Source organism: Neofelis nebulosa, chromosome 5 (assembly GCF_028018385.1).
Source record: "Neofelis nebulosa isolate mNeoNeb1 chromosome 5, mNeoNeb1.pri, whole genome shotgun sequence".
NCBI classification, from domain to species: Eukaryota; Metazoa; Chordata; class Mammalia; order Carnivora; family Felidae; genus Neofelis; species Neofelis nebulosa.
The window spans coordinates 86,320,897-86,348,607 of record NC_080786.1 but is presented as its reverse complement, the minus strand read 5'-3'; the positions used below and the strand labels follow the sequence as shown (position 1 = coordinate 86,348,607).

General features: G+C 52.2%; 1 protein-coding gene and 1 long non-coding RNA gene across 3 annotated transcripts in view; both read right to left on the bottom strand.

Annotated features, from left to right (window-relative positions):
- LOC131512372 (uncharacterized) overlaps window positions 1–3,558 on the bottom strand; it is a 124,630-nt gene extending 121,072 nt beyond the window's left edge. The window contains exon 1 of one of the 2 annotated variants that reach the window (XR_009262113.1): window positions 2,490–3,558. This is a non-coding gene — a long non-coding RNA (uncharacterized LOC131512372). The remainder of the gene's footprint in view (window positions 1–2,489) is intronic. The other variant, XR_009262114.1, reaches the window with a different exon arrangement.
- A 5,224-nt stretch (window positions 3,559–8,782) lies between these two features.
- Window positions 8,783–27,711, bottom strand: part of BDH1 (3-hydroxybutyrate dehydrogenase 1) — a 36,066-nt gene continuing 17,137 nt past the window's right edge. The window contains exons 4-6 of the mRNA XM_058730915.1: window positions 22,729–22,870; window positions 15,780–15,932; window positions 8,783–14,538 (exon numbers count right to left, since the gene is read on the bottom strand). Coding sequence (XP_058586898.1) covers window positions 14,069–14,538; window positions 15,780–15,932; window positions 22,729–22,870 — 765 coding nt within the window. The 3' untranslated portion in view covers window positions 8,783–14,068. The remainder of the gene's footprint in view (window positions 14,539–15,779; window positions 15,933–22,728; window positions 22,871–27,711) is intronic.

The following is a 27,711-nucleotide window of genomic DNA, read 5'->3' as shown; positions in this document are numbered from 1 at the left end:
GAATAGTGATTCTAGTCCTTCATCCCATCTTACAGGGGAAAAAACGGACTGAAAAAGAAAACTCCCCCAAAGGGTCAGCTGTTGAATGGACACCAAGCCCAGGCCTCCTAACTCCCACTACCCTGGGCTGGTGTGGACTAGGACAGGGCATGGAAAGTGCTTCTTTCCAAAGTCAGTTATGTGATTTTTGTCCCCTAACAAGGCTCCTCCTTTTCTGATTGTAAAAGGTGCAGCATGTCATGGGAAATGCCAGAAATAAAGATGGATCTGTTCTAGCCTCTGCCAGAGAGGCTGTTGTGGTCCTAACCGAGTAGGAAGCCCTGGAGGCAAAGCCAGGAATTGCCACCACAAGGCCCTCAGCTTGACACAGCAGCAGCCCAAGTTCTAGTTCTGGGTCCTCCAATGTCATGCATGAGCTTAGACAAGTCCCTCCCTGAGTCTCTGTTTTATCCAGTTCATAAAATGGGGATAAATGTGCTATCTGCTGTCTACCCTGCCTGCCTCCCTGGCCTCTGGTGTGAATGTGCTTTGTAAACTCCCACGTGCTGCTCAAGCAGGAGGGATTACAGACACTGGAGATGTGACTAGAATCCTGATTCCTACTCAGGGTCCCTTGAGGACGTGCCGGGCTCGTCTTAGAAATAGCAGAGGAAGCTAAGAACCTGCCAGCGATGCTCAAGGGAGATTCTCAGAGCCTGTGGGCTGGCTGGCAAAGAGATCCCTTCCTCTCACACAGTGCTCCCATGTCAGGCAACCTGCATGGACGAGAACCTCGCTCACTGCCAGGTGCATGTGTGTGTGGGGGGGGACAAATGGGTGGTGAAATCACTGCTTCGGGGTCTTCCCTGCCTCTGGTCTGGCTCTGCTGGGAACCTCTGTCTGTCTTTCAAAGTGCCCTGGCTCAGGACCCCTAGGAAGTGTTCAGAGAACCCCAGGGGACCAAGAGAAGTCACACCCCACCCTTCCATGCCATGGCCTGTTACAGCAGGTTCAAGGGGGTGGATTTGCTCAGACGGTATCTTTCCATATTGCCACATCACACCTCTCAGAACCATTTCCCCAGCTGGCAGGAGTCCTGGCTTACCTGAAGTTATCAGGATGCCAGGATTCTTCCACCATTCTGCCAAAAATTTCCTTTGTCACCTTGCTCAATCCCCTCATCTCTATGGCCATTTTCTCATCTGTAAAATGGGGGAAACAATTCCTGTCCCTCCCTCCATTACAGGTTTGCTGTGTCAAGTGACAGCAGGGTGTGGGAGAGCTTTGTCGTCATTACCTGGTAGGACAAGACAGAGGCCTGGAAAGGGAAGGAGGAGAGGCAGGCACAGAGATGAACTGCAACTCCAGGAGGCAGGTGAGCTCTGCACAAGGACTGAATTCTTGCCTCTACTTGGGGCCACCCTGGGACAGCAAGTCCTTTGCTGTAAGATGCTTCCCATCCCTTTCTCTCATGTCAATATTTATAGTGCATTTACCCAAAATACCACAATTACTTGACCCTCAGAGTGCATTTTCACATTGGTAATACTTTACATCCTAAGAAGCCCCCATCCAACAGCCCCAGCTCATGAAAACTGGCACAGCTCCATTTTACAAGTGAGTCCAACTTAGTACACACACACACACACACACACACACACACGGCTGGCCAGCCGGCAGTTCACTAGGCTTTTTTGTCCCTCATTCCCCAGTAAGAAATTTCTATTGCATGACTATCAAATGTAAGGCATTCACTAGCACATGCCAGACTCAGGGGCCTCGCTGTGATCAAGCCTAAGAAAAGCCTTCAGTCAGAAACCGAAGCAGACAACTGCTTGATGCAGGTGTAAGGTCATCTAGTCCGGGAGTTTTCAAACTTTTTTTTCTTATTTATTTATTTATTTATTTATAATTTACATCCAAGTTAGTTAGCATATAGTGCAATAATGATTTCAGAAGTAGATTCCAGTGACTCATCCCCTATGTATAAAACCCAGTGCTCACCCCTACAAGTATCTTCCTCAATGCCCCTTACCCATTTAGCCCACTCCCACACCCACAACCCCTCCAGCAACCCTCAGTTTGTTCTCTGTATTTAAGAGTCTCTTATGTTTTGTCCCCCTCCCTGTTTTTATATTATTTTTGCTTCCCTTCCCTTATGTTCATCTGTTTTTTTAAAGCAGTACACTTTCTTCATAAGATCTTAAAGCAAACCCCTTATCAGCTAATTCTGAAGAATCGCTGAAACTCGAAGCACCACTGATTTATGGTGCAGATGTGGAAAATGAAGCTCAAAGAGGGTGAGGAATGTGACCAATGCCACACAACAAACTAGTGGGGAAACCAAATAAAAAAAACTGTTCTTGAGCCCACAACGACAGGTACAAGGCGGGACCCAAAAACCAAAGGCACACGCAAGGGTTTGTAGAGCTTACAGCTCAACCTAAGGGCAGGCACAACACCAAAGCACTTGAGTTAGGCTAGCCTCCGGAAACCGAGGGAAAGCCTACCTTCATACAGAAAGTTCCCGCTCAGGTTCTCACTCGGGTCCAATATGAAAGGGGGCGGGGGGGGGGGGGAGCCTCATCCTGATTGGTTGGAGGAACCTTATTCTGATTGGCTCAAAGGGCCGCATCCTGATTGGTTGGAAGGTCTCGTCCTTATTGGTCAATATTGGCAGACAACTCAGGCAGCTCATTGGTGCTTTTTGGAGCTGGGGTCCTCTGGTTCTGCTCTGTAAGGCTCGCGGTTTAACAAGAACAGCCAACAGAAAGTGCTCTAGATACACAATGTTTTTCACTTGGCGCTTGGTCCCATGGTCCCTAACTGTCTCAAAACCACCTTTCAGTGCAGGTCTCTAACTCTCAGCACAGATATCTCCAGCTCAGTGTGACATCAGAGAGAAACGAAGTTTCCTTCGTTCCTAGGCCATTTACACAGCCTAAGAAAGGAGGATCATAAAGGGGGTGACTAGTGAATGGAGGAGGGGGATGTGCTGACATAGTTATAATAAACAAATCTGGCTGGGAAGTAAGGGACTCACCATCTTCTTTGAAAACAAGAATGTTTGGCAGGACGTTTCTGAGGCACTGAGCCCCTTGCTGAAATAAAGCAGAAGCAGGCCTGGCAAGAACAGACAAATGGAAATTCCTTCCAGCTGCCTTAGCTCTGCCTTCTCCATGGTTCCCTGGATCACTGGCAGCCAGGCTTTGCCAGTGGCCAGCATGAGACAGACCCACCTGCAGAAGGGCTCCTGGTGTCTCCCACCAATGGTCCAGAGGGCATTTGCATGAGCCATGGGCCAGAGAGTGACTTTTGTGGACCTTTGGGGTTGGCTTCCTGCCAAGGGGAGCTGACAGCCTGGGGGCGGGGAGTGGGCAGAGTCAGACACGCAAACAACCCCACCGTGTGAATATGGCATAGGGACTCGATGGAGCTACATTCCACACAGGGGAGGAGAGGACCGACAGGGACTGAAGGCCAAGACCACGGCTCTGTCGCTGAGATTGGTGAGCCTTGACCCAAGTCTCACCGTCTCTGTACAGAGCTGGGCCCGGGGCGGCCTGTGATTTGTCAGACTCCCAGCCGCCCAGCTGCTCAGCTCTGAGGCGGGGAGGCTCGTGATTGCGAAGCGTCAGAATGGGACGCGTGGAGCCGGCCGGGCGGCGGGACCATTTGGAGGACCATTTGGCCTCGGGCGCGCAGCCACGTCCCAAGTGCTGCTCGGCTCGTGGCGCTGAGGACGTGGCGGGGGAAGTGGCGCCCCAGGTGGCAGGAATGCACTCTGGGGCGGGCGTGATCCCGGGAGGTGGTGGGGACAGCAGCGCCTGCCCAGGAGAGCGATTGCTGCTGCTGCGGGTCTGCCCAAAAGACTTGGCCGCTTCCGTTCCGCTGCCCCAGGGAGTAGGTGCTGCCAGTAGTTTGAAGCAGAGTTGCGTTCTGAAAGGAACTGAGGTCGAACAAGAAGCCCCGGGGCCCCAGCTCTCCTTATGTGAATATTCTGCTCACCTAGAAAATAGGCCACTTTGGAGAGTTCATCAAGCAAGGGGACTCCCAGACAAGTTCTGATCAAGCCTTTAATCCCAGTCTCAACTGGCAGATGGCAGGGCACCACGTCCTCTGTTCCAGGCTTTCCAAATCCCAGAGAATCCCTGGCCATGCCAGACTCTTCAGGATACTCCAACTGGAGGGCCCTTGGAGTTTTGTGGCTTCCACACTGTTCTAGAGCTCAGGGGAGGCCAAGCCTTCAGGGTTTAGACCCCCGCCCCCATTCTACCCAAGACCCCACTTTCTTCTTTACTGCATTGAGACTGCATGCGATGTCATTGAAACAAGAGACTGTTAATAAATACACGCCTGAGTTCCTCTTTTAAGAGGTAGTTCACATTTTCACTTTGTTGTGCATGCCCCTGGGCAACTTAAAAACCTCCCAGGTTCTTCACCTGTAAAATGAGAATAGTAATAGGACCTCCTTCATGGGGTTGTCATAAGGAGTAAGTGAATTAATGCATATAAATGCACTTAGAGCATGTTGTGCCTGAGTCACAGTAAAAAAAAAAAAAAAAAAAAAAAAGTGGTAAGGATTGTTGTTTTTCTGATCATTACTAATATTTTAAGATGAGGAGAGTGAGGCCCAGAGAGGAAAGGGACTTGCCCAGGTGACAAGGGAACCTGGTAGTAGAGTTGGGAGTAGTATCAGTAATATCCCTGTCCAGATGAGTCCTTTATGGTTTTTGAGGTTGATACTCCATGGAAATCTTTGCAGATAAACAAAAGCCCATTTGGGAGAGGCCATTCTGTATGAGGAGCCTCTGGCATGAACTCCATGAACCTCAGGAAATAGAGGAGGGGGGCAGCTTGGGGAGAAGGAGGAAGAAGAGAGGAGGAGGAAGAAGGAAAGGAAGGCAAGGAGAGGAGGAAGAGGGGAAAGAAGAGAGGTCTTGATCCCTCTTAGTCACTCAATAAGAAACGGTGTCTTAATCATCTTAGGCTGTTATAACAAGATACCACAGACTGGGTGGCTGATAAACAACAGAAATGTATTTCTCACAGTTGTAGAGCCTGGAAGTCCAAGATCAAGGCACCAGCATGGTCCAATGAGGGCTCTCTTCCTGGCACTTTTCCCTATGTCCTCACATGCTGGAAGAGGGTTAGGGATCTCTCCGGAGCTTCTTTTATAAGATATATATCTCATTCCTGAGGCTTCCACCCTCATGACTTAAGCACCTCCCAAAGGCCCCACCTCCCAATGCCATTATGTTTGGTGGTTGGGATTTCAACATATGAATTTGGCAGGGGCGGGGGGGGGGGTACTCATTCAGACCATACCAGATGATCTCACTGGGGTTGCTCTTGAGGGGACACCTTCATTAGGCAGAGAAACTAGACCTCAAAAATATTTCAAATCTAAGAATTTTGTCTGAGAGTAAGGACTGTGCTTTGGGCTGCCCAGGGTCTCAGCCTGATTTATGGTCAATTTCAGCGCAGCCACAACTTCATGAATCTCTCCTCTTAATCTAAGTTGAGCCACAGGCCCCAGTGGCCCAGGTGAGGTCAGGGAGGCCAAAGTCAGCTTGGCAGGGACCCTCATTATTACCAGAGGAACAGTCAACGCTTGTGCCCAGCAGTTAAAGAGAGTCTGGTTCTGAATCCTGTCACTTTCTGACTGACTGGGCAAGGTATTTAAACCTAAGCTTCAGTTTAATCATCTATAAAATTGGGATTATAAGTCTTACCTCATAGTATCACTGGGAGGATCAAATGGGATAATGCTTAACCCCGGGCCTGGCAAGTCGGAAGTGCTCAATAAACGCCCATAACTATTACTATCAAGTGTGGCTTCCTGCCCCCATGTGTGTGCAATACCTTCTCTATCTTCTGTCCATCAAGGGCCTACATTAGTTAAGATCTGATTTGCCTGCAAAGTGGTAATGCAGAAAAGATAGAAGTTTATTTCATCCCACATAAAATCTAAATGGGTGGTTGAGGAAGGAAAGTAGTTTGCCAGTGTCTGGGATCACCACGCTATCTTGTAATGCCATAGATGGCCTTGACCTCATGATTCAAGATGGCAGCATCCAAGTTCCAGCCAGGCAGCAGAATGAAGGGGTGAAGGAGCCAAAGGATGCTTATAGTCTATCTCTTAAGGAAGGTTCCTGAAAGCTATTGAACTACCATTGGCCAGAACATAGTCATATGACCACCTCTGGCTGCAAGGGAAGCTGGGAAATGAGGTCTTTATTATGGGTAGCCATGTGCCCAGCTAAACATTGGTGGATATATTCCTATAGAAGGACAGAATGGATATCAGAGACATAGCAGTCTCTGCTCCGAGGGTCTTGGTTTGTCTTGGCCAGCTAGGCGGCTGGAAGCCAGGTACCTAAGCACTAAAACACAGGGTTGGGAGCATGCTGCTTTGTCAGCCACTCTCAGTGGCTCAATCTACAGCTGAGAACCTGGAACTGGAACCGGAACTCATGCCTCCAGCCAGAGGTCAAAGAAAGTTGTATTCTATTTAATCACCTCCCAGGCCCTCCCGGGCTTCAACTCTAAAGGCAGGAAGGCTCCAGGAAAGGCAGCTGACTGCTCCCTCCTGGCTAAACAGAGGACACTGAGCAAAGCAGAGGTTCTGAGGGGGCAGAGAGGCACAGCACCCAGGTGGGCCTGTCCCATGTTGCTCCCTTCAGTGGAAATGCTCTGCCAAGCGCCCTGCCTCCCGGTGTTACCTGTCAAAATCCTCTTCCCTTATCAAGGCTCTGCAGAAACACGACCTCTTTTAGGAAGCGTCTGTAACTGGCTCAGTCAGAATCCCCCTCTCCCTTTCCTGGGTTCCCACACGTGGTTGTACCTCCGGTGTAGCACAGGCTGTCCTGGGTGATGATAGCTCCCCTAGGCTGGTGCACAGCTCACCTGCCCCACAAAACTGGAGCGCCTCAAGGCTAGGAATGCAATCTTACCACCGACCCCCTGCAGCCTGATTCTGGATGGCACTTCACCCGCAGAACTTGAATGCCGAAAAAGACAACACAGAGAGGAAGCCAGGCCTGGCTAAGACATAATGGAGAGGCAACAGGAAGAGCCCAAACACAGACAGCTGTGGGCAGGAGGAACTGGTCCGTCCTCCCCTGAGCTGAACTATTTAGGTGACACCCCCTGGACAGCTGCAAGGGTTTGTGCCTCAGAAAACACCTCCTTTTCTGCCGGGGATGCACTTGTGGCCTGTACTTCCAGACTGAAGCCTCTGTGGCCCCTAATTCCTTTACCCACCAACATCCCCTTCAGGGATTTCTGGCAAGGAGGTGATGCAGGGCTGCAGAGTTCATTCTGTTTAGCCATAGGAGAGGGGGATTGGGAGGAGGAAATTACCTCCTCTGCCCCAGGCCCCCAGAAGGAGCAGGTGAGCAGGAAGGAGAGCTCAGGCTGCTGTGGCTCAGCCTTGAGTGTTTCCCAACTTCTGTCTCTGGCACTGACACACCCTAGGACTAAAGCCTGTGTGCCTTTCTCAGAAAGGCCACGGTGGGGTGGGTAGGGATGGGAGAGGGTTTTTTAGGCCCTGGCTATGCTGGCTGGCGTGCCTCTGGAGTCTCTCCCCCTGTGCCGGGCACTGTGCTGGGGAGCTTACACAGTCACCTAATCTATGTAGCCCTGCAAGATACCCACTGTTATCCGCATTTTAGACATAAAGACACTGAGGCTGGGAGAGGCTAGATTACTTGACTGCATTATACAAATGGAAGGTGACCGAACAGGATTCAATGTCAGGTCTAGCTGGTCCTAAAACTTGTGTTCTTTCTACCCAACCTTGCCCAGAATGAAATTTCTGGAAAGGCCTTTTCTTTCCCATCCTCTAACTGCACGGTCTCTGAGGTCCTTCCATCTCCAACAGGACATCACCAGTAGGCTCCCTTCCCCAGGGGTTGCCACTCAGGGACCCCCAGATTTGCTCCTTATTTCTCTGCTTCCCCAAGAGCATCTCTTTAGTGTTCTATCGTATTCTCTTGTACACTTAAACCTCTCAGAAAATAAACACCCAATGCTGAAAACTCCAATTTGTCACATTCCTCCAGGTGATATCCACCTTTCTGTATCTGTGCTCAGCCTGAGCATCTGGTCTGGTTCCACCTTCAGCCTCCAGATCATGTGCCCAGACTGTGTGTCAGAGCCCCCTGCCTGGTCATTCTTCACATGGTTCCGGCACTGTTGGCTCGGCTACCTTATGTTTTTGGTGTCTGGACAAGGCCCAGCAGTGCTTTTTCAGGGACATTCACTTTTATGCTTCCTTTGAGAAAGTTGAGGAACTCCCCAAGCAGGGAAGGACCCCTGGCCCTTCATGCCCCACCCTCATCTGCTATTGCCTGGGGCCCTGAGGCTCTGCTAGGAAGAAGCCAAATTAGGTTGCGTGGGGATTAAAAATGGCCATGCTTTTATTCATCTCTGGTGGAATAAAGCATTTCACTTCCTCCTCCAAATCATGGCACCTGTCACCCTGGGTTAAGGTTTCTGGCTCCCTGGGCTAGCCTGTGAGCTCCGGGAGGGCCGTGGGCTGCCTGCCTTTGGACACTGTGTGCCTAGTACAGGGCTTGGCACAAAGAAGACACTCAAATGATACAGGAGCCAGGGGGAGAGGGAGCAGACGCTACTGAGCATGGGGCCGATCCTCTGAATATGGGAACACAAGGGGCATTTGCAATGGCTCCTCCATTCCCACGAAAGCCCCGTGAAATCACAGCGTGCCTTCCACCAGTTTCTTCTGTTATAGAACCAGGCCGGAATGCTGGCAGAAAAACCAAGCGGCACTCAGAGATCTTGGTGGATCGGAGATTTATTTAACACCGGCGGGCTCAGAGGAGACCATTTCTCCAAAGATCTGAGCCCTGAACACAAGCATGGGAGGCAATTTATAGTCTGTTACTTCCACATTCCGCATTAGTAATAATTTGGCGCACGCCACAAGCAGGGCAGGAAGAAGAACCCGGAAGAGGGGTCTCTGAGCTAGAAACTCGAGTTTGTTGCAGTTCCTTTGGCCATCTTATGGTGCAGAACTTTACTTATTTTCCCAACACTTCCACTGGAACCAGTCTGTTGATCCTGCCAGCCTGCAGGGAAGTTTATGATGCCCTTCATTACATCACTAGCCCCCCGTGGCCTGCCACTCTTTACCCTGTTTCCTTGAAGGTGCCCCCAGAGTCTCACAGAGCGCATGCTTTCTCATCCAGAGCAGTGCTCTTTCTTCGCTTCTCACAGTGAGGCCCACACTACTTTGTAGACCTTCGGTGAGACGTGATGAATCAAAACCTTTGGCCAGAACACAGTGTTAAGTAGGGGAGAGAGAGAGGCCCCCGCAGAGTAAACAGCCCAGTAATGGAACACGTGGCTGGATGGCCCACAGAGAAGGGTGCCCAGAACAGTCTGCCAAGCCCACTCTCGTTGTCGGAGAGCAGAGTTTAGCAACACTGAGACCCTGACCCTGAGAACAACGGGCAGCTCCTCCAGAAACCGAGGTGGCTGCAGCTGAAGCTGAGGAGAGCAGCCAGCCCCACTGCTATTTCTGAAGGAACCCCGTGTGGTTACTCAATGCGCTGTAATTAAGCTCATCTATAATTTGATAAGTGGGAGCAGCCTCCAATTTTACAGAGTAATTAAGTCTCACTGAGAGCAGCACAAGGTGTTTCTGGGCCCCAACATCCCCTGAGGTTGGTCCCCATTCACTCTCTCTCTCTCCTCTAACATGTGCCCATCGATGCTGAGCCAGAATGGTCCTCAGGCACGGCCCTGGCCTGCTCTCTCCAACCCTCAGGCCCTCACCAGTGCCCAGGCCACTGGCGGATCCCACAGGCCACACCCGCAGTGAGACACAAGCCTTAGCCTCCCTTCCACACTGCTCTCTGCAAAACTGTGGGCTAGGAGAGAGCTGAATTCAGTGCTCCCCCATCACTCCCTCACGGGCTACATGGCCAGCCTCTGACGGAGTGGGGTCCAGCCTAACTCAAGGGCCCTGATGGGGAGACTGAGGCAACCTGGGAGTAAAGGAAGGGGCCCCAAGGATGGAATCCAAGCCTGGTTTGTCTTGGCTCTCCCACTTCCTGGCCCTGTGATCTCGGGCAAATCACGTCACCTCCCTGAGGCTCAGTTTCCTTATCTGTAAAATGGCAATAGTGGTCCCGCCTAAGTCATAAGCGGTTGGTGAGGATCGGATAAAAGATGACTCACAAGCGGACACACGAGTGTAAGAAGTTGTCAGCATCTCACCAAAGGTACTGAAACCTGTCTCCAAGTTCTAGCTGCTTGAGGAGACGCAGGTGGCCACTCAGCGTGAGGAGTATGGAAACCTTGCCAAACGAGGGACCTGGGCTCTTGAAAGTGACCCGGCCATTTCCAAATACCCGGTGTCCTGTGCAGTTCTGGGTCATAGGCACTTGCCAAAGGAGTTATGTTAGGGGTGGTGGGTTTTGGCTCAGCCTTTGGATAAATTCTCCCCAACCAAGGAAACGTTGTCTCAGGAAGTAATGAGCCTCTTGTCACTGGAGGACTTCAAGGCTTGGCCAGCTCTCTGGAGGCTGAGAGTCAGGCATGATGGTGGTTGAATCCCCTTTTCCCCTCTGAGGTTATGGGGGCTCCTAGCAGCCTGTCCCAGCCCTAGTCCAAGGCCCTGGTCCCTGGGGAAGCAAGTCTCACCCTACACTTCTGAAGCTGCTACTCACAAACCACCTTCCGTGGTGCCTGCACACACCAGGAAGGCCTTGTCTGTTTGGTCTCCAGCAGAGCACCAGGGCCCCATAGCTCTCCTTGTTCTACATCCTAATCTGTGGATTCTCAAGCCCTGTGCTCATATAACCCTCGAGCACACTGGGAGCAGCTACAGAATCTGTCTCTGCCCAAGGTTGGGTTTCGGCATTCCTAGAGCATGCCCTCAGAAATGCCACTGATGGGGGCAGTGTTGGCCCAGTCAGGGCACATTTCCTACTGGAGGGACACTAATGGGCTCCTCTGGCATATGCTCTCCTAGGGAGTGGCAGCCGGAGCCCAAAGGGGGAAGGGAAGGAGGGGATGGCTCATGTGGCAGTGCTCTGTGGCTGTTACTGTGTATATGCTTACAGATTTTTCTCACTGTTACGTAATTGAGGTATTTTTTTCCCCTCCTTATTTTAGATCCTGGTGCCATCTGCCCTGCTTTTCATGCATCACTAGCTCTGGGCTGGAGGTTAGATCTGGCTTGGCCACCTAGTTCTATCCCTCACTTGGCAAAAGACTTGGGGTAATCTGCTTCCTTATGTGTAAAATGAGATAGTAACCCCACCCTGCCACCTCCCAGGGCCACTGTGAGACTCAGGGGAGCGGCAGTGAACTGGCTGTGGAAAGCACCCAGCACTGCACAGCTCTGCCCGGTGGTTATCTGGCAGCCTGAGCCTGGTGCCACCCAAGCAAGAGAGCCTCTGCTTGCTCATGTCTGCACCTGCACCAGACGGGCTTCACATAGCTTTGCAGAGCCAGGCAAATGCAGGAAGTGAACAGGCCTCACAGGTGGGGAGTCTGGCAGACCGCCCCCCCCCCAAGGACAACAGGGACACCATCCCAGCAGCTGGCAGCAGGCAGGGCCAGTCTGGCCCATCACCTGCTCATAAGCTTCTTGGTCCCAAGTAGAATGTTAAGTGCACCTTGTCAGAAGCATCTTGCAAAAAGCTCTCACCCAGTCTCCGGCCATCAAGGAGAGTACCCTAGAGAGTGGATGCCATTTGTACCCAGCAGAACTGGAGCCTCCTCCCTCCCGTCACCACTCCCAAGAAGGGGCAGCTCTCTGCTGACAGACAAGCAGTGAGGGTCTAGGTGCCAGGGGACCCTGATCTGCTTAGTTCCCAGGGCTGTTGGGGCGAGGTGATGGTGAACAGCACCACTCAGGAGACTTTCAGATCCACTGTGACACTGGGTGAGTCACTTTCCCTCTTGGATCTGAGTTATATCATCTGTAAAATGGGAACAACCACCTCTGTTCTGCCCACTCAGCTGTCTCTTGTAAGGATGAGGATGAGACGTGCACCCAAGGAGGCTTAAGGCTGCCAGGGTGAAAGGTAATTGTGAGGTTTTCATTACCATTGAGATTATCTGGAAAGAAGGTGTCTGCGCTTTTCAATCACTGGGGTAAAAGTAAAAACTCCGGGAAGCCTAGAGGCCAGTCTAGCAGTCCTGTATTACTCCTGGAGACCCCAGCCGATGAAGATATGGCTTGCCCAGTGCTCAGGTGACTGCTGATCCTGACTGCTTCCCCTTCCCTCTGGTTCCTGGGTGTCCACGTACACATGTAACTCCAAGTGTCATGTCCATCTCTTTCATAAATTTGAGCACGAAAACAAAATCTTCCAAGATGTAGAAATGCGATCCTGAAAGGTAAACTCTGTGATTTAAAAGGATGTGATTGTTATGTGAACACGATGGCCATCAAAAGTCCACCTCTGGTCTCTAAAAGGCTTCAGCCCTGCCTGCCCACCCCATCATCCCCACAGGCCCTTTCAGGCCTCACCCTGCTGACAGGTGGCTGGGTAGGGCATCTCTGATTAAAGACAGAGGGGACCAAGGCCCAAAAGGCAGGCTGAATTTCCTCCTTGTCCAACCCCCTATTCCTTGGCACTGCCTGAGCCCCGCCGGAGGCCAGGCCCAGCTGCACAGCTGTTCTTCTGCCTTCTCCTGGTGCCAGGCTCCGCCTTTAAGCCAGACAGCTATTGAGCAGGAGTGCTGTTTCTAAAAGGGTCTTGCGTTTTTGTGCCCAGATTGTCTGGGAGGTGGGGATCTGGAACCCTCTGAGACCTCAGGCATGGGTGGAAGCACCCAAGTCCAGAGAAGAGGCCACAGGGGCTGCAGAAGAGGCAGAACGCCCTCTAGCGGCCGTCCTAGCCATTCCAGGGAGAGGCGGAAGTGCCGGTTTGATTTGAAGGGCTGGCGCTGGGGGCGGGGGGGGGGGGGGGGGGGGCAGCCACCTGGAGGAGAGAATGGGGCCTGGTTTTGATCCAAACATCCAGGGTCTGGACAATTGCAGGGATAGCGACTTGCAAACCCAAACCCAAGAAGTGATAATACAGACTCTGCCTATCAGTGACCTGGCTTTTGATTAAAAATAAGGCCATAGCGGGAAAGCAAGCCATCAGTAAAGGCCACCCTGAGTTTGTGTGTGTCTGTGTGTGTGAAGGCTACTCTGTGTGTATGTGTGTATACACGTACTACATGAGACAGGCAGGGAGCCTGGACCTACCCCTGGTGCAAGCTTATGTACCACGAACGGTTCCTGCCAAGGATGCCCCATCACCATGGTCGCACCCCAGGCAAAACTAAGCAGACTCAAACCAGAAACAAACCAACCTCTTAGCCAACAAGCACCTCTATACAAGTCCTAAGAGAGGTTGGAGAAATCACAAATGGATATTTCCAGAATGTCCCCACCCCTTCGAATTGCTGGCTCTGGGTCACACACAGAGGCACCATGGACATGCAAAGGGGTGCTCAGGTGAGGATACAGAGCTCATCACAGGATTCTCAGGTAGCTGGATTCAGAGCAGCCCTGGAACACAAAACATGAGGCGATTCTACAGCAGTAGCAGGAGCACACAACCCGGACCATTTACAGGCAATAAATGGGTTGCTCGTGTGTCCTCTTTGGGCCACAAATTCAGGTACCAAAGGAAAGAATATCTGTCCTTTCTACCCATCAGGCTGGTTTAAGAATCAAATGAGATACATTTTTGAACTGATGTTTTGGCTTTAAAATGTGAAGAATTGATAATAAATCTGTTTTTAATATAAACATGTCTTCCCAAACACTTTGTATGAAATCAGCTCCAGAGAGTTGGATGTACCGTGTTAGCCCTGAGGTTTTGGGGCCCTGCACACCACTCCATACCATGACTGCAAAGGCCCAGACCACTCGTTGTGCGCACAAGTAGGGCTGGGCTGTCCCCTCTGGCTAATGCTAAAACGGGTAGTAGGTCCTCCTGAGACTGTGTGTGGATAATGCACAAGTAGGTAGTCAAGAGCCTCCCTCCCTCCCCCCCCTCCCTCCTTCCCTCCCACCAGGGGTCCCCAACAGAGGCCAGTGGGAAACTCTTTAGTGTATGTAGATCCTGTCAGAGACCGCTCCGGGCAGGTGGGTCACGATCTGCATTCGAAGCCACCAGTAGTAGTCCATGGGGTGGTAGCGAGTGTAGGGCGTGGCAGAGGTCAGAGCGTGGGTGACGGCCTTGATGACAGGGGATGTGTCTGTGGAGCCACTGTTACAGTAGGTCTCCATCTTGGCGATCTTCTCATCAAAGTACTTCCTGCCATAGTCCTTGCGCACCACCTCAGGCAGTTCTTCCCACATCTTATTGGCAATGGCCTGGATCCGCTCAGGGCTATAGAGGCTGGTGGCAGCAATGAAGTTGCCAGGCTCCACCACACTGACCTTCACGCCCAGCGGGTACATCTCGTAGCGCAGGCAGTCAGAGAAAGCCTCCACCCCGAACTTGGTGATGCAATATGGGGAGCGGGCTGGGTTGGCCATGCGGCCCAGCATGCTGCTGATGTTGACAATGCGACCTACAGAGGGAGACGGCAAACACCTGCTCAGGAGGCACTGCCTGGTGGGGCAGAGGGCCGAGGGCCCGGCATGTTTCCAGAGGCCTGGCTGCAACTGGCTTCCTGGCCCTGACACCTGTTTTGCTGCCTGTCAGGCTGGGGCCTGGACTTCTGAACGACCCAGGGTCAAGGGGTCTTCTCATTTATAGTCAGCTCAGGCCCACATGTCAGGATGAACCTCCCTGATATTTCCCAGGCAGCTGACTGTGCCAGGCAGGACACGGGAAGAGCAAAGAGCAGGCTGCATACGAGGAAGGCACACAGAATGGGCAAATTTCTATCACCTGCCAGGGCTCCAGCTGCAAGCAGGCAGGGCCAGGGTTCTGCACCTGATTTCAGGGCTAGGCCATGTGGACAGGGTCTCCGGCACCGGAAGAGAGTGGTGACCTCAAGAGGCTTTCCCACAGACCCAGCCTTGGGTAGTGGGATACAGGTGGAGCTGATCCAAGTAAACCCAAGCAGACCTGGGACCTGCTTGCCCTGGGTGTGCACTCAAGCAAGTTAAGGCACAGCCTCATCCTAGACACTGTGGGGAGGGCAACTTTCAGAAACTTCTAAGCTGGAAGTCACTGGAGGGTTGGGGTTTTCTTCTAAAATCCTACAGCTACTCTCTGGGTTCATCCTATCACTGCCGAAACTTTGGGATAGACCGTATGGATTGTGCCCTTTTTTCCATTATTGTTTGCTATCTAGGGAGAAAATCTGAATCAGTCACTTCCTAACCAACTGACACGGTTTGAGTGTTTTGTCTGGTTCCAGATTTCTAATCCTGTTACTATCACTGTATTTTACTTACAACCACAATCATCTTATTTTTTAACTGTGGCACAGTAACTCATAGAACGGATATACCAAAATTTACTTAACCACACCTCTGTTGACAGTTGATGTGCACACACAGCTCTGTGAACAAGGGTGGTTATTTCTCTAGATTAGGTCCCGAGAGTGGGATTATTGCTGTTAATTTTTCAGCCTTCGAGACTGCTGACCTCTTAGCGGCCCTTCTTCCTGAGAATCACACATCCCTTTCCATCTGCCTGGCCATGGCACCTCCACTTACCACCATCCACAAGACCTGCACAGCCCCTGAGAGTCAGGTGCTCAGCCTCACCGGGGAACGGATGCTGGATCTGCTGAGACCAAGTTCCATACTAAGCAAAGAAGAAAAGGTGGGGCAAGAGGAAGATCCCTTTCCAACTCACCTTTGGCCCTTCGGATGAGGGGCAGAAAGGATTTTGTCATCCGCACCGTGCCCCAGAGATTCACTTCTGCCACCTCCTTGTAGGTCTCCATGCTGGTGAACTCCACCTCTCCGAAAGTCGAGATGCCCGCGTTGTTGACCAGGCCCCACATGCCTGGACAGGATGGGACAGAACTACAGTCACCACCTAGCCTTGGCCTCAGACCTCACCCATCAGCCTGCAGCCCATCCCCCTCCCTGCTCTTGTCCCTTTCCCCCCAAACTTGCCACTTCCTATCCAAGGCTCTTGGGACACTTTCTAGACTCACCAAGAATAACAGGAGACCAAGAGGACGAAAGTGCTGGCTGTGACGCTCCCTTAAGTCTAAAAGGTCCAATCATCATCTTGCTTCTACCTGCATTGACTCTCTGGGCCCCACCATGACCCAGCCCTGCCAGGTGCCCTCAGTCCTGAGTCCCACATCGGCTAACTCCTTTCCACTCTGGTCCATGCAGTCACGTCCTCGCACCCTGCACCCCGCACCGAGTATTCATCCCTGCCTCTGCAACTTCACCTGAATTCACCCTCCTGCCGGAGGCCAGGAGAACCACAGGAGTCTTCCAGGTCAAGCCTTCTCTGGAGGTCAAGGGAGGGACCCAGCCTCCAAGGTCACATAGCAGTGAGAGGCTCAGCTAAGGCTTGACCTCAGGCCGAGCCCCAGTCCTACTCCACCCTGAGACCCTTCTGATCATTACTGCATTCTCTGATCTCCCTGCTGGGAACCACGCACTATTTGCTGGTTACCACTGGTAAGCCCCAGTGTATACATACACCTGATCTTTGCAGGTAGAGAACCCCCCTCAGCCTTGTGTGGTCCCAGGTGGAGTACGGAATCGGAGCAAATGTACACTCTGAGTATACTTGGGTTGACTGTTTCTGGCAAGACCAGCTAGGGGAGAGCTGGTTTCTGTAGACTCAGTGAACACTGGTGCTGGAAGGATACTTGGAGCTCTGACGACTACTTTTACAGCCAGGGAAGCAGAGGCCCTGAGGAGAAGGGACTGGCTTCAGGGTGCCCCAGAAGTCAGAGGCAGAGCTGAACTGGGGAAAGTGGCACCGAGGAGGCGGCCTTGACTTGCAGGGCCCTCTGAGTTCTGTTTTTGGGGGGCCAGGGCTGGATGGGCTGGAGCCTCAGGGCAGAGCTGTCCTCCAGGGCCTGTCCTCCTGCTGCCTGTGGGAACCCTGGCCCTGCTTCACTTTCCAAGTTAATCATGGAAATGAGTTTGTGTAAATGACAGAGTGATTGGTCTCTCGCTGCTTTTCTTCCGTGTTACCCAAATTAAAGCTTCAGCTGACCTCTGGTGCCTTCTCCTTCAATTACAGAGAATTAAGGACATTTATTAAGAGAGGAAATTGCTGGTTAACAAAGTGCTCATGAAGCTGTCACTCCCACTCCCCACAGCGGCTGAGCGGACGCCTCAGGCTCTCAGGTCTCACCAGTGACCTCGCAGTGACGCAGCCACTACAACCCCCACCCTGCAGACCTCCCCGGGAAGTCTTCACCCCTCTCTTCTTCCCAGGAAGGGCAGGAGGCCTCCCTCCACCTGACAAGGCTGACACTTCACCCTCCACCTTCCAAACCATAAGCCATCACTCCTTGTCCCTTTTTTATGCAACCTCAACCCTTCCCTTGCCCCTGACCCCCTCCCTTCAGCCTTATACCCATTAGATGCTCAATAAATGTTTGTCAGATGAATGCATGTCTACAAATACCATGTCTCAACACTCTAAAGAACCTTCTCTTAACCACGCTACCTCCTCACACCGCTGTCTGCTCTCCTTCCCTCCACAGCCCATTTCTCTGCTCCCCTGGGCTCCAGCCCTGCTGCTGCTCCATGGTGTCTGCGGTGCTACCTGCTGAGGATGTCGCCATCCCCCCTCATCCCTTCCTCCCATCTTCACTCCCCTTAACCTCCCACAGTATGAGCATGACTCATGGTGCCTGACATTCACTCCTCCCTTGGCATTAATGATACCCAAGCATCTCCTCCATCCTCCCTGACACCCTTCTTCTACCTGCCCCCTAATACAGGTGTCCACCAATGTCCTGTCCTACACCACCTTCTCTCAAATTACACTTGGTGCTCAGGCAGCCTCGTCTTCTTTACGTGCATGGACATTTCCAGCTGCTTTGTGTTTGATTCACACAGGACAGTATCACACTTAAAATGCATACAGGTTTTTTTTTTTTCCAACTAAAAACTAATTACATCTGACACTGATATCCAAAAAAGTGTAATTGAACTTGGCCTGTGGAAGCACATTGCTCCTGGATTACAGCTCTGCTGACTTGATAAGCAATAACAGTTTGCGGACCTAGGAGCTCTCTGGAGTCCTCAGCCAACATTCCAAACCCACTCACAGTGAACATTCCTGCTGTTTTCCTGTGACAGCCCCGTCACATCACCGCCTCTGCGTCAAGGGTTCCCATGTACCCCTTGCACTCATGGCTCTCTCCTAACCCCGGTCTCCTCCTCCTGATGGGCACTTTCACCTCAATGCCCCCCAGGGCCCCAGCACCCCCGACCCACAGCAACACGTCACTCTCCAGCTGCTCCAGCCCACACCTCCTCTTTGCTAACAGCCTCACTTTCATCTGGTTCCTCGCTTCTCCCCCCATCTATGAGTACTGATCAAGAGTATCAGTTGATATTACTGATCAGTTGATACTATTGATCAAGATCAAAAGCACAGCTGCCAACCCCTGAATAAGCACTTTGCATGCATTCATTCAGATACTAAGTTGTCCCAGGTCTGGATGAGGCAACTGAGGCTCAGGGAGGTTAAGCACCCTGCTCAATGTCACCCAGCTAACAGGTGGACAGGATAGAAAACACAGCCCTCATGCTCAACTCTGTGCTGCTGTTGGCTTCCTCTGCTGTCACAGAATCGGTGTCTTCTTTCCTCTTTCCACAGCGTTACTCTGGGTCCTGGTGGCCTCCCTCCAGTATCATTGAAGAAGACTCTCCCAGGTCTCCTTGTCACAGCCTCTGTCCTCTACCTCCATCCTGATAGGCCGGTCAGCCAGACTGTCCTCTATCAGTCACTTCCCCCTCTGATAATTCCCTTCCACAGGGGGTATGTGAGGCCTCCTTTGCCAGGCTTCTTGTTTTGCCCTCTGGAAGCCTGAGCCACCTACGCTCCTGCCTCATGCTCTACCCTGCCCTGCTGCTCCCTGGCTCTGCTCAGTGCCCCGTCCCTCAGCTGGAGATGAGAGCAGCTTTTGCTGACTTTCTGCCCATGGTGCTGCGGCAGTCAGATCTAGGTGTGAGCACCGGATCACTCACAGGCACTTCTCCCACTTCACAGATGGGCAAGCTGAGGCCCACACAGAGGAACATACAAGCCTAAGGTCACACTTCTAGTAAGAGATGAAGCCCACAATAACTCCAGTCTTCTCACTCCCAGACTGAGGGAGTCCCAGATGGAGGACAGGGTCTTCCCTACCTGCGGCATAATGTCCCCGGTGCTGTAACTGTTCCAAATAGGTCCTGCCATGAAGCCACCAATTTACGCTTGGCTGGTGTCGCACCACAAACTCCTCCTGCCAGGTCAAACCCTTACTGGTGCTCAGCACACTACCAAGCATACAGCAGGTACTCAATAAGTATCTATGGACTGTGAGGTTAAGTGATGGTTGCAAGATCGGGCCTGCCGGTTGGCTCACTGACTTAGCCTTTCCCTGGGGTGCAGGTGGGCAGTGCTGGTTACAGGCTCCAGGTGTCCATCCAGTCACTCAATAGTTCTGCTGGTGAGCACAGATGGCTCACCTGCCCTGATCACACAATCCCCTTCATCTCACCCCCCTGAGCCTGGCTCCCGTGGCTTTGACAGATACTGTTCCACGGAGCCAACGTGAAGGGCACCAAACTCCTCATCAAAATGTATGCTCCACTTGTCCCGGTTAGGATCCTCTCTGGGTGGTGAGTTGGAAGCAGCCACCCACTTAGGAAACGCAGGCTGATCTGAAAGCCCCAGAGGGCGCCACCTGGAGCTCAAGGACAGCATTGCCCGAGAAGGGGAGAACTGCAGCGGCTTTACCAGGAAAAAAAACGGCCCTTGGGGTGGGGGTGGGGGCCACAGGGAAGGAAGAGAGGTGGAGGGAGAAGTAGGAAGAGAGAGAGAGACTGGACAACCACATGTCTGACAGATTTATTACCTTTTTCAGACCGAAAAATCTTCAAATCTTTTTCCAGAAAAGGCAGTATTGGTTAAGTAAGGTCATGGTGTGGTTTATCAGCCCTCACTGAAATGCGTCATGAGGGAAAATGCAGTAGGGAAAAGTTTACGCATCGAGGCGGTACTAGGCTTTGAGCTCAATGTGGCTCCGGGTCTACCCTGCCTTGCCTGTTAAGCTAAACGGCCAGACTAATACAGGGAACCGAAACAGTCCTGCCCTGGTGGCAGGGGACAAAGATCAGGATCCTGGGCAGCCCCCAGCTCTGGTGCAGCCCTGCTCTGTGCTCAGGTCTACAGTGATGATTTCTTTCTGTGGGCATTTTAAATCACCACAAACCCTCAGGCTGCAATGAAGTGGCTTTATGGTGCTGAATGCAGCTGTTTTCCTGCCTAATCGCTTATGAAGGCAACATCCTGGCAGTCGGGGAAGGTGGACATGAGGAGGATTTACCACTGGGGAGGGGTGAGGCAGGCTGTTCCTCTCAAGCTGATAATCATGCCAGTGGGACCCATATCCTGCCTTTTCTCAATGGGACAGGAGCCCTGGCTTTGCCTGCTAATTATTAAACAGATGTTCAGTGAGTTAGGGAACTCACAGGCCTCTCCTCAGAAAGCAGAGAGACCTGGCCATGGTCAGCCTTGGGGTGGGGGCAGCACTGAGCTGACAAGGTGACACATCAGCGACAGGCTGGCAGGCCAAGCAACAGCTTCTCCGATAGCCACACGGCACAGGAGTTTCTGAGGCAGCTGCTGGCCGGTGACAGCATCTCCGCCTGCCTGATAAATGCTCAACAGGGCCCAGCACAGGCCCTGGTGCCCTCCCCTCCTCCCTACTAGTGCTTGAGGTCACCATTCAGGAGAGCTGCCCCCACCCCATTCTGTGGAAAAGCAGAGAACTGAATGAGGTTCTCTTTCTGCATGGTCTACCAGGAAACTCAAAGGTAAATGTCTTAGGGGCGCCTGGGTGGCTCAGTCGGCTGAGCGTCCGGCTTCGGCTCAGGTCATGATCTCATAGTTCGTGAGTTCGACCCCGCATCAGGCTCTGTGTTGACAGCTCAGAGCCTGGAGCCTGCTTCCGATTCTGTGCCTCCCTCTCTCCTGCTCCTCCCCCACTCATGCTCTGTCTCTCTCTCTCTCTCTCTCTCTCTCTCAAAAATAAATAAACATAAAAAAAAAAAAAAAAACGGTAAATGTCTTAGATGAAGCAAGTAGCCCAGAATGCAGCACCATCACGGCTGTGTACTTCATGAATGGTGTCTCCTCCCACTTAGGTCCTCCATGAGCCGAACTGGGAGGAGAGCTAAGTCCTTATGTTACAGGAACTTTCTGTACCATGTGACCTTATTAGCTACTGGCCCTCAAACTTTTTGTTCCTTCAGCTTCCCGTGCCCAGTACCCACCTTCTCTGCCAGCTGCCTCTCCCCCTCTCGTCCCCTGACTGCTTATGTTCCCAGGAGTCCCTCTGTATCCGCACCCCCCCCCCCCACCCCACCCCAGCCTCACCTCCCGGCCTGGACATCTGGTCTCCACCCGGACATTCCCCCAGTGTGTCCCATGGGCACTCCCCATCCCTCAACCTGCTCCTCCAGTGGGGGGCACCAGGTGACAGGAGAGGCCTCATGCCCCTCCCTCATCCCCACATGCATCCGTCACCAATTCCAGCCAGGTGTGCCTTCCTGAATCTGATCCCTCCTCATCCGTAACACCCACTGCCCTTGTTCAGCACTCCTGCACTCCCTTTAAATCCACCCTCCACACTGCCGTCACAGTCCCCAGACTGACCAGGTCATTCCCCTCAGCAAATCCCCTTCAGTGGCTCCCAAAGGCCTCAAGAGAGTGACCATGCTCCCTTGCCTGGACCCCAGGCCCTGAACGACCTCCCTCCTCAGCCCCATTTCCTGCTCCCGCCTCCACCAGACTTGTCCCCTGGCTCGTCCCCTGGCACATGCCGTGTGCTTCTCACCATCGTTCACGCTCTCCCCTCCTCCTGGAATGCCCTCCTGCGCTCTGCCACAATTTGCTTTCAACAACCAGCTCCCCTCCCCTCTGAAGACTGGGCTGTGTCCTTCTGTTGTGTGTTGCTCCCTGAGAGGGGATTTGGAAATCATCGGGGCTAGCCCCCCAATAAACTGTGAGGTCCTTGGGGACAGGAACTGTGTGCCTTGGTCATCTCTGTGTCCCCAGCACTTGGTCTGTCACCAGGCCCAGAGTGGGCATCCAATGAGCACTGTCTGAACGGACCTGAACCAGCACTCATCCATTCATCTCTTCTAGAGGTTTAAAAAAAAAAAATTTTTTTTAACGTCTATTTATCTTTGAGGAAGAGAGAGAGAGAGACAGAACGCAAGCAGGGGAGGAGCAGAGATAGAGGGAGACATAGGATCTGAAGCAGGCTCCAGGCTCCGAGCTGCCAGCACAGAGCCCGACACAGGGCTCGAACCCACGAACCACGAGATCATGACCTGAGGCGAAGTCGGACACTTAACCAACTGAGCCACCCAGGAGCCCCATTTCTAGAGATTTTTAAACCACCTCTGGCTTTATTTCGCATTGCCTTATTGCATGTGTGTGTTTAATTTAACCCACCGCCTCCCACTGGGCAAGAGGAAGAGCTTAAACAACAGGGAAAGTAGGGTTTTGTCAGGACACAAGTAAATGGGGCGTAGTTTTTAGGAAAGGTGCCCTTGGGACGGCTAGTGCACTACCCCTGCTGCCCCAAGGTGCCCCTTACCTTTCTCAGGGTCCTCCAGGCTCGAGCGGACAATCTCCACCACTTTGTCCACTTCCTCACTTTTGCAGACATTGAGCTGAACAGTTCTTAGTCGATCGCTCTTCAAGCTGTCCAGCTCCTTGACTCCATCATTTCCTTTGTCCTGAGGAGGAGAGAGGAGCTGCTTCAACAACTTCCTTCCTACCCTGCCTCCAGGATGAGGACCAGGGCCAAGGCCCTGCCAAAGCCTGGGCTTACTAACAACTGCAGGAAACGGTCTCTGGAGACCCACTGGGGCTGTTCAACCAGCAGGCGGTTCTATTCAACCCTAGTACTGATGACAAATCAGGCCAAACCAAATGCCCTAGCTCAAGCCCCCAGGAGAAAGACTCACCGGCAGGAGTCTTTCTCTAAGCAAAGGTTGCAGACTCAGTACCTGCCCCGGCCAGGCATGTGGGTATCAGATAATGGGGAGGGTGGGGACTTGGGAATGAAGAATGTGCCTTCCTCTCAACCCCTGCCAGCTGCTGCCCATGTGGGTATGTATGTAACATAGAGTTGCCAGATGCTCAGATTAGGATTTCCTAATTTTTTTAAGTTTATTTTGAGAGAGAGAGTGTGCGAGAGAGGGCATGTGTGCACATGAGGGAGGGGCAGAGAGAGAGGGATGAGAGAATCCCAAGCAGGCTCCTCACTGTCAGTGCACAGCCTGACACAGGGCTCAATCCCACGATCCCATGAACCATGAGATCATGACCTAAGCTGACACCAAGAGTCAGATGCTTAACTGACTGAGCCACCCAGGTGCCCAGGATTTCCTAATTTTTTAAGTGTCGGCAACTTACATTAAAAAAAAAACAAAACAACATAGGCCAAAGCACATCCACAGGCCATATGTGACCAGTGGGCTGCCAGTTTGTCACCTCTGTTCTAAGACAAGGGCCTGTCACCACCAAGATGGTCAGAGGCCAAAGCAGGCTCTAATTCCAGCTTAGTCACTACTCAGGCTCAGGTACTCTGGTGCATCCTTTAACAGGTGCCCAGTTTTTCCAGCTTAGAAATAAGGACACTGCCACCTGTCCTGATTTGCTCAGGTTAACGGAATGAGGAAATCATCTTTATTTAAAGCCTGCTAAACTATAAAGCGCTATGCAAATCCAGGTATCCTTAAACATGAGAAAGCAAACATTTCTTGGGCCTCCATCATGTTCTTAGCCCTGTGCTAAGAACTGGAGACACAAAAATAAATAACTCAGCCCCTGTTGTCAAAGAGGCACCTTGTAAGGAAGGGAGCAGATGCGTCAGCAAACAACACAGGCAGTATTTGCTGCATTGAAACCTTGCAAGAGGTGAGAGACTGCACAGAAGGTGGGACAGACAGGGAAGGCCTTTTAAGAACAGTGACAGCTGAGGCCATGAACCAGAGGGGCCCTGGGGATGGGACATCTCAGGCATAGGAAAGTCCTTTTCAGGCAGAGCAGATAAGGAAATGGTTGCACATGCGGCTGGGGAGGTGGGCGGCGGTCTTCTTGGGGGCAGTGGTGAGCTGCTGGAGGGTGTGGATAAAAGCAGGCATCATTTACTGAGTGTTTACCGTGCTTCCCACTGTGTTAAGCACTTGCCGTGCATTTCTCATTAGCCCTCACATCATGAGGCCGGTTGTATTACTATATTTCATCTATTCTATAATCCACATTTTTTCCACCATAGGGATCAGCTACAATGGATGTGAAAGTCAGACACTGTCCATTACAATATGATTGACAGTGACTTTCTTAGTGGTGCATGAAACGGTAACGCATCTTATAAGAGGACTCCATAGCTGCCAGATGCTGACGTGAGGGAGCTATCCTTACTCCCAGCCAAGGGCTTGCCTGAGCTACAAGCAGTAATGAAGCAAACATCCTCAGCAAGGGCAAGAGTAGGAAGCACAAGGATGTCAGCATATGTCAGCGGTGAAAACTTCTCTACAAATTAGGCTGAGCCTCATTAAGTGGTCTGAACCGCAAGGACCCCAACCCCAAGGCTGGACACTCTGCACATGCATGTCAGAGGGACAAAGGAGAGAATGGCGAAGGGACTACGTCAAATGGGGCCAAAGGTGCTGGAGATAATCACTCTGGAGAGAGACTTGGGGAGAACAGGACAGTGAGGGAGCAGACTTGTCCCACGCAGCCCACAAAACAGAAGCAGGGCCAGGAAGAAACTCAGCCCAAAACAAGAAGTGACTTTCACAGTCCACGGATGGTGTAGACTGCCCAGGAGCTCAGACAGTGAGGGTGGAGGTCATGGGGCGGAACGTGGTGCAGAGAAAACCCAGGCAGGAGACAGAAGGCCAGGCTGATCCCCCCCAAACCCCCCACTAAGATCTCCTACACCCCGAAACAGTCACCCTCTACAGGGAGCCTCCCCTGAAAGAAGCAACATGCGTAGCCCTTCCTAGACAACACGACAGGTGTTCCATCTACAGGTAGAGCTTCTGCTGCCGTTCCCACAGACGGCTCCACCAGCAAAGAACTCCCTGGGACGACGCCATCTTCAGGCCTGGAGGTGGGAGGGGCTGGTGCCCACAGACACCTCTCTCTTCCCCAGACAGCACGCAGGCACCGCAAAAACACGTATCTTGTGTTCATGCAGTCTTCATGTCATGCTTCCTCGAATGCCCCTCAGAGCAGAGCCCAAGTGGTCTGAGTGTCCAAGGGGTGCTGACGCCTACTTCCACCGGGAGAGGCACCCATGGGTCCTGTCTTCTTCCTGGGCTTTGTTAACCCTGCTACCACCTTTCAGCAACTCTCAGACCCCACACCAGACCTCTCCTTGAGCCTCTAGCCAGCATTGAGCCAATGTCCCTGAAATCCCCAGGGGAGACTCCTCATCCATGTCAGGGGGCCCACATGAACTTAGTTTGGTAACAGAGCAGCTAACAGCCTTCCCCCAGAGAAACCGGGGGTTAACCTCACTGCTCACAGCTTTGGGCTCAGCATTCAGGACCCCAGGAGAGAAACCCACCTCCCACCTTCACCTGACAGATGTCCCCAAGAGTTCTCATCACTCTGAGCAGCCTTCACATCCTGCTCCTGACAGCCACGTCAGCAGGGACACCACGACCGTCAGTTTACCTCCAGCTGTTTGGAGCTGTTTCAGCCCAAGGGCTGCAGACCAGGGCAGCTGGTCCCCTTCCAGATCCACCTGTCCTTAGTCCAAGGCCACACTCCCTGGCTCCAGGGTTTTTGTGTCTTCGTCTTCATCTGTCCTGGTGCTCAGGGACAAGCTTTCAGTCCTGCTGTGCTGGTGCCTATGTAACTGGTTTACTAATAAACCCACTTCTTTCACTATCCCTTTATTATTTTTTTAACGTGTATTTATTTTTGAGAGACCGAGAGAGACAGAGCACGAGCAGGGCAGGAGCAGAGACAGAGACACACAGAATCTGAAGCAGGCTCCCAGCTCTGAACTGTCAGCATAGAGCCCAACGCAGGGCTTGAACTCACCAACCGTGGGATCATGACCTGAGCCACAGTCGGACTTAACCGACTGAGCCACCCAGGTGCCCCTTTCACTATCCCTTTAAATTTCATCTGTCAGCTCTCTTTCTACCCCTGGATGAAATCTCAGGCAATTCTTGTAGCGATTCCACACACTCTCAGATAATAGAGCCTCTTTGTTTGACTTAGGGTGCCCAGCCTGGTTTGAAGACCCAAACCCTCAAACTTGTATCCAATTTAAAACCTGCCCTGACCCAGGCCTGAGGGAGTGCAGAAAACCCACGGGATGCAGGTAGGGGTGGAGATTGTCTTTCTCCCTGTTTTCTAGCTCCTCCTCACCTGTGCCTTAATCTCTGACCCTTTCTGGGGTGGGATCCAGGGGCTGGCAAATTAGGGGGCAAGACTGTAGTCTTCAGAGGCTGGTACTCCTGCTGTCTTGCTGTCCATGCCCTGGGACAGCAGGTGCACAAGAGCTGGCCCTCCCTTCTTGGGGTGCTTTTGTGGGTTCTGCAGGGATCCCTCCCCTGGACATCTCCTGTGCCTCTTCTCCCTCAGCCTCGGCTTCAGTGAGGCAGCCCTTTGGCTGGGGCCACATGGGTGCTCCTAGGAGTCTCACTGGATGGGCACCCTTATGATGACTCGGGGGAGCCCTCCCCCTTGTCCACATCAGGTCCAGGCAAGCGTGTCCTTCCGGGCAGAAGGACGGCCCTTTCCTGGTACAGCGTTCTTTGCTCTGCCTCCAGATGAGCCACTCTGGCCTCATTATTGGGGCTCTAGACTTCGGTTGGTAAATAACCGAAAGGTACCATTCTGTGGCCTCAGACTCCAGAGCATAAATGGTAAGCTCTCCAGGTAGCTTTTAAGTTTGTTTTTGTTTTTGTTTTTTTAATGTTTATTTTTGAGAGACCGTGAGCGGGGAGGAGTAGAGAGAGGGGGGACAGAGGATCCAAAGCGGGCTCTGTGCCCAGTGTGGGTCTTGAACTCACAAACTATAAGATCATGACCTGAGCCAAAGTTGGACACTCAACTGACTGAGCCACCCAGGCTCCCCGCTTTTTTTAATTTTAATTCCAATTAGTTAACATACAATGTTCTACTAGTTTCAGGTGTATATTACAGTGATTCAACACTTCCATACATCACCTGCTGGTCATCACAAGGGCACTCCTGAATCCCCATCACTTGTCCCCCCACCCCCAGCCCCGCCCCACCCCCTACCCCCCACCCTGGTAACCATCAGTTTGTTCTCCATGGTTAAGAGTCTGTTTTTCCTAGTACTTTTCTTGAAGTCCACCTCATTTTACTGGAGACCAGAAGGAAAATATCACAGCACATTAACAACTCTGTCCAACCTCTCCACCTCTTCCACCTCCACTTATTACCATCTTGAGGCAGGTGATGGACTAATCGTGGCAGGAAGGTTTTACAGACTCTCAGCATGTCCCGGTAGGTGCTCTAGCACCTCAAGGCAGGAGTGAGGACACTCAGCATGTTAAATGGGAGCAGTTAACGCACATAT